This window comes from Lathamus discolor, chromosome 5 (assembly GCF_037157495.1).
Source record: "Lathamus discolor isolate bLatDis1 chromosome 5, bLatDis1.hap1, whole genome shotgun sequence".
NCBI lineage: Eukaryota > Metazoa > Chordata > Aves > Psittaciformes > Psittacidae > Lathamus > Lathamus discolor.
The window spans coordinates 90,313,322-90,322,193 of record NC_088888.1 but is presented as its reverse complement, the minus strand read 5'-3'; the positions used below and the strand labels follow the sequence as shown (position 1 = coordinate 90,322,193).

General features: G+C 41.6%; 1 protein-coding gene across 1 annotated transcript; it reads left to right on the top strand.

Annotated features, from left to right (window-relative positions):
* The first annotated feature begins 608 nt into the window (after nucleotides 1-608).
* On the top strand, nucleotides 609-7,307 carry CLN8 (CLN8 transmembrane ER and ERGIC protein). The gene is made up of 3 exons (XM_065681541.1): nucleotides 609-736; nucleotides 2,026-2,664; nucleotides 3,064-7,307. The coding sequence occupies exons 2-3, from the start codon at nucleotides 2,122-2,124 to the stop codon at nucleotides 3,376-3,378; spliced, it is 858 nt and encodes a 285-aa protein (XP_065537613.1). The 5' UTR covers nucleotides 609-736; nucleotides 2,026-2,121; the 3' UTR covers nucleotides 3,379-7,307.
* Nucleotides 7,308-8,872: the final 1,565 nt, after the last annotated feature.

The window sequence follows — 8,872 nt, the reverse complement described above, 5'->3', positions numbered from 1 at the left end:
AGGTTCAGGAACCTCCCTGGAGAAGCTCACAAGACTCAGGGAGGCTGAGTCACTGGGCTGACAGCACCAATTTTCACAAGTATGGACGGAATCATGTAGCAGAACTCTGTGACATCATTCAGTAATTTGCTGTCTTAATGGATAATTACACTTAAAGGCACTGGCAATGGCATCACTGCTACTTCTTCGTTATTACTACTGTTGATCAGGCATCTCTTAATTATTATTAACCTGGTGGTGCTGGTGGTGAGCCTGCTGTTTGGGGAAGAAAAACTTCTTGTCAGCAAGGCTCCCCTCTGGAACGGCGGCGCAACGCGGACACACGGGGCCCGCTGCCCCCCCACGAGCCGCCCTCTGTCGCCCGGCCGGACCGAGCGTTCCCCCCTCCCCAAGTGGTACAGCCGCCCCCCTCCCCAAGTGGTACAGCCGCACCCCTCCCCAGCCGTCCCCGCTGCGCCCAGGGGCTGCCGGCGCCCGGTGGCTCCTGCCGCCGGGCCAGCGCACAAGGGGTGGCGGCGGCGGCGGAGTGGCGCATGCGCAGAAGCGCGTATGGCGGCTGCGCTGTTGAGGGCGGTAGTTGTGGGAAGTGTGTCTGGTCGGACCGGGCCGGGCCGGGCCGGGCGCTCCCGGGAGGACGGCGGGGGCGGCTTGCCGCTCGGGGCAGTCCCAGAGCCGGGAAGGGCCGGTCCCCGATCTCCGGCGGCGCTGTGGATGAGGAACGGCGGGTGTTGGCGAGGTCTGTGCGCCTGGGCCGACACTCCAGCTCTGCGTGAGGGGCTCGGCGGCCGTTGGGCGGCGGGGACGCGGTTGTGCCGGTGTTCGCGTGGGGAAGGAGGTGCTGCCGCGGCCGTGCTGCAGCTGGGCTTGCCCCGGTGGATCGCGCTGTTTAGGGCCTGCTCCTGCCATCGGACTAGTGTGTTTTACCCTGTTTTTTCTCCGGAGATTTGGGGGGAGGGTGCTGCTGGGACTCCACCTTCGAGTCGGTCTAGTCCCATGTGAGGCTCTGGGGCGTGTGTGGGGTCCTCGAACAGAAGCTGCTAGCCAACTCCCGTGCCTGGGAGAGGGGCATCTGCTAGTACAGGTCTCTACAGGGTGTGGGTTGATGGTGGCGTTTGCTGCATGGTGAAGCAAGGCTGGGGCATCTCACCAGGGGATCTGAACTCGGTGGTCGCTGTGGCTTTTTCATCTAGCTCCTATCAAACTCCCAAACGCGTTGTAGTTTGGAGCGTTTACAGGCTGCAGTGGGTCTGTTTCGCCTTTCACTCCCCACAAATCCTTGTTTTTTGAACTACAGTGTATTCAGGAAGTTTCAGGTAACTTGAGGCACTTACTGCTGGGATGTTAAGTTAATGACACTAATGTTGTTAATAATACACATTAATGTTGCTTGTCTGCATTCCATACTCTTGCATTTTTGGAACACGTTTTCTGTTGGAAAGTGGTTTAATGTTCAGAGACTGATTGCAAGTCGTGTTTTGAGGTATGATCCTGAAAGCCCTTTTCTATGTACATGGTCCTGCTCACTGGATTAAGTTTTTTAGTTTTACGTCCTAGGTCTGTATCTGTATCTGCACCCAAAGCCATAGGAAGTGGTGGAAAGTCAGTGAGAGAAAAGCAGGGGAGTAGGAGAATAATGGCATAGGTGAATAACTGCATGTTGCTGTTGAAGTAGAAGTTCCATAAGTAAGAAAACAGGGCTTGCTTCTTTGTATTTTCTCTTCCTCTTTCTTGCCTTTCTAATTTGCTCTCCTCAGCTATTGTTTCAGCGCACTACTTTGTATTAATAAAGATTTTGCAGGCCAGCTGTTAAACATGTTGTTAAACACTTAAGTTTGGTTGGTTTTGTTTTTTTTTTTTTTTTTTGTGTTTTTTTTTTTTTTTGTCTGTCTGCCTGTCTTTTGGATGAATGTGCCTAATGCAACAGGACTAAAGTTATAACTGCAGTGGAAGTGAGTTCTCTGTGGTTTAGAACCTATGTATCCAGATGACATTCAATTTCACTTTTTTTTTTCCTCCTTGTTCCAGATGGAAGAGTTCATGGTTTCTGATTTGCGTAATAGCAGAGGCTGAATAGGCATAAAGGAGACTATAGTGTGGGTGAGAAGTGTCAAAGAAGAAGAAATGAATCCTACAAATGCTGATCCAGTGTTTGCGACCGCTTTTGAATGGGACTATCTCTTATGGGAAGTTCGTTTGACATTTTTAGCTGCTGGTTTTTTAATCTATTTGGGAGTATTCCTTCTGTCTCACTGGTTGTCTTCATGGATAAGTACCACTTACCATGCCTTGTATGCAAAGGAGAAGGTGTTTTGGAATATGGCAGTCACACGTGGTGTGTTCGGACTTCAGAGTTGTGTTGCTGGGCTATGGGCTTTGCTCATAGATCCTGTTTTTCATGCTGACAAAGTGTATTCACAGCAAAATTGGAGTTGGTTTAACTGTTTAATAGCTGCTGGATTTTTCTTGCTTGAAAATGTAGCTGTTCACGTGTCCAACGTTATTTTCAGAACATTTGACGCGTTCTTGGTAGCTCATCACTTGCTAGCTTTTGGTGGCTTGGCTGGTCTAGTGATTAATGTGAAATCTGGACATTATCTGCCTTTGATGGGAATGTTGCTGGAGATGAGTACTCCCTCAACATGCATTTCCTGGATGCTTTTGAAGGTAAGACCATGGTAATTTTGTTTGTAACAGTTTTTATGCATTTCGCTTTTCTTAGGTAATCTGTGCAGTTTGTTTAGGTAGCTTTTAAGTAAAACTGCATTCATGTAACTGGGGCCCATGTTACTGTGATACCTTCTTTTTATCATCATGATATTTCTGTAGTCCTTCATATAGGTTTTTGTGTGATAGCGTGTGCATGTGGATAGTGAGATGGTATAGATCTGTTCTGAGTTTGGGGTGTGGTATGCATGTGGAGTATCATAGCTCTGCATGGAAAAAAATGCCTGAGAGCGTGTGTTCATGAAAGCTGGGTGTTTGCATTGGTTCTAGAGATTCCTCAGCTCACTATCTTGAAGTAACAATCTCACTTCTGCATACTTTCTGTTCTTGTTTTTCTAGGCTGGCTGTGCTAACACCTTTTTCTGGAAAGCAAACCAGTGGGTGATGATCCACCTGTTTCACTGCCGCATGATTCTTACTTACCACATGTGGTGGGTGTGTATTTTCAATTGGAATTCTGTGGTAGAAAATCTGGGACTTCTTCATTTTACTGTTTTATTCTCGGGATTATTTGCCGTTACGCTAATACTTAACCCATACTGGACATACAAAAAAACTCAGCAACTTCTGAACCCCACTGACTGGAATTTTGAAAATAAAGCAGTGGAAAACGGAAAAATAAATGGTGAAACACATCAAAAGAAGAGGATGTAACACTGAAACAGCTGTTTCCTTATAGGGTGGCAAAAGAATACAATGTAGAGTAATTCTTTGCCTGTGAAAAAGCTTTTGCATGAAGCTCATTAACACAGTGATTCCTTGCTGGTAGGATTCTGTGTGCACCAGAAGTATTTTAATGTATTTTTTCAGTTTCATATGTGCATACATATAAGATAGTCAACCTCTCAAGATATACACCAACAATTTTGTCAGGTTGGACAATATTTCATGATCTAGTAGTGCTGTGCTCTCTAATGGCATCCTTTGTCCTAATGCTTCCAGGTGGCTTTACAGTTAATTTGTCTATTAAGCTCAGCTTGAATCAAGTTTAGCTTGAATCCTATTTCATGCATGTCAGAGATACTGTTACTGGAAGTTATGTTGTTTATTAAGATCAATTATGATGTGAGTTAGGTATGCATGGGTACCTAGTTCCTGTGTGCCGTTTAGTCATTCCAAGTGACTGAATTGGTCAGTAGTAGAATGCAGTCACAGCTGGGGTGTGGGGTTTGGTTTTTTTTCTGGTTTTTTTTTGGTTTTTTGTTTTTTGTTTTGGGGCTCCTTTTTCCTTCTTTTAAGTGCACTTGAGGAAGGTAATTGTTTGAGTGTTCGCTCTCAAACTGAGTTGTAGTTTCCAGGTTGCCCTTAGTATGGGAGGAGTTCATATCCACTGCAAAGATGCATGTGGGGATGCAGGCATTTATTATGCTGGTGGTCTAGCCAGGTGATCATAGCGGTCCCTTCTGGACTTGAGGTCCATAAAATACAAAAGACAGCAACAGAATGTTTGGCTCCCTTTCTGTGCTTGAAAAGATTGCTGGTTGAATAGTAAATTATTTTCTTTGTAGGTCCCACGTGAGGGGTCATGTAATTAAGTTCTGTTAGTGCTTTGCTGTGGTTCCTCTTATTTTTTGAAATTTTCTTATTTATAGAGGGTTTTAGAACCTGAGGGGGCTCCTCTGTGAAGGAAAACCTGTATTGCCTCCTTTAAGAGTTCAGTTGTTCTTCTGCTATTTTTATTTTACTTCAAAGAACATACGAAGTGACAGTAACAATCCTTTGCACTTTATCTGTTCATCACTAAAGCTTTCCTTGACCTAAGGAATAGGGTCTCTTTTCAGATACGGACTTGGCAAATTCAGGTGAGTGTTCTTCCCCTCACAGCATTTCCGTGATGGTTCCAGGGTGAAGTGTTGGACCTCAGATAAAGGTCTAAAGATCACGACAGAAGACAGTGACGCCTAGTGGCAGGAGAATGATAAGGTTATTAAGCAGTTTTGTGCACTGAGCTAAGGAGATAAAAAGCCCGTAGTTTGAAACTTTGTTTTATAGTGTGATGTGACTGCTACACAGATTTATGTTCCAAAGCAATAAGACTGGGCAAGCCTGAGCTATGAAGAATTTTAGGTCAAGACATATGTTAGAGGCTTTATGTGCTGATCTGTGGTGGAGCACACTTTAAACATGTAAGGGAAGTACTGTTTAGTGTAAACAGCATCATGTTGTTAATTTTTGTTGGAAATGTCCTTGATTTGGTTCTGAGTGAAGGGAGGAAACTAGTGGTCAGGTTGCTGTGTTCCCTAATTTACTTCATGTGAGCACAGCGTTGAAGAGTTGCTCTATGAGGGAGGTGAAACTTCTCACTATTAAGTCACAAATATAAGGCTAGATGTTGATAATGATGAAGTGGTGAATGTCTGAAACTGACCATTCAGAACCAGGCTAGTAATTTTGCACAGCAACCCTGTCTGTTGTTACTCAATAAAGAAATCTGTATTTGTGCTCCCTTCTTCTAAGCAGGCCAGAAGGGGAAGTGGGGGTGAGGGGAGCAAGTGGCTTTGTGGCACTTAGTTGCTGGCAGGGGTTAAACCACAACATAGTGTTTTGGCACTATAGCCTATATGAATGCCATTCTATAGAGAAAAGGGTTCTCTAAAGCTTAGAACTATGTGCTTCTCCTGAGGGGTTGTGTGTGGTAATGTTGAAAGTGCTTTAGAGGAAGGCAAGGGATGAATTCCTTGGGAACAACCCAAATATGTGATCCAGATACATACCTTGCAGAATCCAAACATCACTTGCAGGAGTTCCAGAGGAGAAGGCAGGGGTTAAGTCACCAGATACCAAAATGCTGGTGTACTCTGTGCAGCTTAAAACTGGAAGGTTTGGATTCAGTAAAACTAGGTGTTGTGGTTTAAGCTGAACCCAGGACACTAAGTAACAATTATGGAAATTTCAGCTATGGGATTCTGAAAAATCCTAGCAGAAAATGAAAGCATTAAAAGAAAAGTAAGTTTTGGCCAACTATGTGATTCTTATAGTGGCTGGCTGAAGGAGGTAAAGTTTCTATGTGCTAAGATAAGAGAATATGGAGGGGTGGGGTTAGTAGTGAATTTGGGAATGAAAATTGAAATTCAGTGTGATCCAAGTGGCACCAGGCTTCTAAAGTTTAGTACTTTGTTTTATCAATTTGTGTAGTGTTACGTGGATTTTAAATATCTCATTAAAAGTGTTTTTTGTTATAATAAGGAAGTCTGGTTAGTATGCATCTTAGCAAGATTTCTTTTCATGCAAATACTGTTATGGCATATCTCAAATCTTTTGCATGTCTCAACTATGTAATTAATACCCCAGATCACCTGTTAACTTAAACATTGCTAGATCTACTAGACAAAGACAGCTATGCAATAAAGCAAATAACAGCACTCATTTCTGTTGGTTTGAGTGCACCTTTACAGTCCACCTAAAAATACAACATGACATAAAATACAGACAACCTTTATTCTTTATCTTGATGGCCTAGAGTTGGAGTTACCAGTTCTGTTGCACAGGGACTTTTATTACACTTGAGTGCTTTCTTCCCTGCCTTTTGTTGCTCACTTTAAGGGGATTTTCTGGTTTGTGATTGTGGATGATTTGTCTCATTACTCTGAAACCAGACTCAAAAAGGTTCTCTGAGGGGGTTGGTGTCTGATTACCTGTATAAATAAGTGCTGCTTTTCAACCCAAAAGTAGACTAGCCATAGTTTGTTCATAAATTTTGTTAATGTGAAACTAACCCCAGCCCTGTTCAGCCTCTCTTGTAAGGCCTCATCTACAAGCTAATGTTGAAATATTCACACTTGGCTTCGGTAGTGGCTGGATCAGGTCACAAGGTGTGCTGCTGCCATGATTTGGAGAAGTCTTGCATAGTATCATTTTGGGTGAATTTTTTTGTTTGCCTAGGTGACTACTGGAGACTTCATCATCTTTTTTTTTTTTTTTTTTTTTTTGGACAAGCTTATTCAAAGAGTCCTGTTTGTGTCAGCTTTCTGGCTGAAGCTTTTTAAAAAGCAAAACCAAACTCACAACAAAGAATAAAATGTGATGGGGGTGTTTGGCATTTGGGGTTTTTTTTGGAAGCTGATATTTTTGTTTGTATTTAAGAAAAATGCCTGATCTAAGACACCCTGGCCAGACATCTTGTTCTTACCATCTTCATACAGCATGCCTAAATCACAGGTTGTGTGTGCTTCCGTTTGTGTCCTGTCTTAGTTTTCTTTCCAAAACCTGTCATCCTTTCCCTTCCACCAATCCTTCAGTTATATTTACTGTCACCTGTAGTACAGGTCATGATCTTGAAGCAGGCATGTTGCCACAGTGGTATCTCTTGTCTAATAGTTTTCAGCATGTACTGTTGTGCCCTTCTTCCACTAAGTGCAATGTCCAAGTCTTTCAGGTTTTCTTGCTTTTTCCTGGTAACACTGATTAAATATTGATGTTACATACAGTAATAAGACACCTTTCTTAACCTCAGGGAGACTCCCACTTCAAGTGAATTTAGAAGTATTAAGCAAATTTAAGTTTGCTCTAATATAATAAAATGTTTGTTGAATGGTACAGTATCTTTACACTGTGTACATAAATAAAATTATTTTATTGAATAATTGTCTCCTGAGTTTCATTTACTCATGAAAATAATGTCTATTTTTTTACTTGCTATTTGTTACTTTAACAGTTTTTGCAGTGTACACACTAAAACGATGACTTATTTTGAAGTACTCTTTAATTAAACTTGATAAAGGCAATATCATAGCCATGTAAATAGCTATGAAACTTTGTAAACTCAATTTTTTTACTTGCTAGTTGTTACTTTAACAGTTTTTGCAGTGTACACACTAAAACGATGACTTATTTTGAAGTACTCTTTAGTTAAACTTGATAAAGGCAATATCATATCCATGTAAATAGCTATGAAACTTTGTAAACTTCAACATTTAACAAATTATTACATGAACTTGTTTAGTTATATGACTAGAAGCTGTGACATGTGTAAGTATGTATTAAAAATGGTTAAAAAGAATCACTTGCAAATGATCTTTATGACTTGTTTCTTTGAAGTGTGGGTTCCATTTTTCTGTTAGGCTCTAACTGTGAAGACACTTCTTTTGGTACCACATGACACTGCCTGTTTTAGTATGGGCCACCTTAAATTAAAAACAAAACCCACAAAGCAACAAAACAAAAACCCAAGCTTGTTTCATTGCTAAATACCAAAATACAGTTTAAAATGTTAAATGTATGTATTGTATGGTGCTTTGAAGGAATTAATTCCTGGTGGTTTTCAGCATTAATGAGTTAAAGAAAAACAGCATTGTTACTGGCATTTTTAATTATTCTTCTGAGAATGCATTGTGTAAGCAACTGACTGGAATGACTTTGCTAGCTGTTCCTGTAGTGAAGTCCCAAGATTAACTGATGTTCATGTGTAAAGCTCCACTGTGGAATGTGTGTGGGTACACACTGGGATGAGAAGAACAATGCATAGTAGTATTTGTATGAATAAAGTCCTTTTTTTTCTTTTTTTTTTTTTTTTTTTTGTAAATAATCTGTAAAACAAATTTAAGTGTTATTGATGTTTTGCTAGTCAGATGTTTTCAGGTAATAGGTAAGTATATTTTACTCAATAGCTCTTGCTGTATTCCCAGAAAAGCACACTTAACACAGGCAAGGTTATTCAGCAATTACACTTTTTCAGTCTCATGTCATGGCACAAAAAATAACTGATGGTCATTAAAGTAAATGATTCCTGTTTCTGTAGGTGTCAGCATCCAGATGGGTTTCCAGTGTTGGAAGTCATTACATGCTCGGGATCTGATAGATGATTTAGCATGTTCTGCTAGCAGTGGTGTCACAGAGTAAAACCGAGTGTTCATGCAGCACATTGAGCCTTCCTCTTTCCATTAAGTAAAACCATGCTGAGTGAGGTAGATTGATAAGGATAGTGCTGCAGCGAATGTGTAAGGACATAATGGTATTCAAAGTTGCAGACAGGCCTCTCTACAAAGAAGGGCCTGCTAACATGTCCACAAAGAAAGCAAGGAAATGGGTTGTGCGCTGTGTGCACATTCTGATGAGTCAGCTGAGGTAACTTCTTAGTCCTTAAGGACGTGACCTGAGCAGAGAGAGCGGAAATTTAATACTAGCTTTATTAGATATAGGATGCAGTACT

Excerpts from the sequence above, each read along its gene's own strand:
- CLN8 (XM_065681541.1), top strand. The coding sequence starts at position 2,122 with ATGAATCCTACAAATGCTGATCCAGTGTTTGCGACCGCTTTTGAATGG. Across the intron at positions 2,665-3,063 it reads TTTCCTGGATGCTTTTGAAG|GCTGGCTGTGCTAACACCTT; the intron begins GTAAGACCATGG and ends TTGTTTTTCTAG.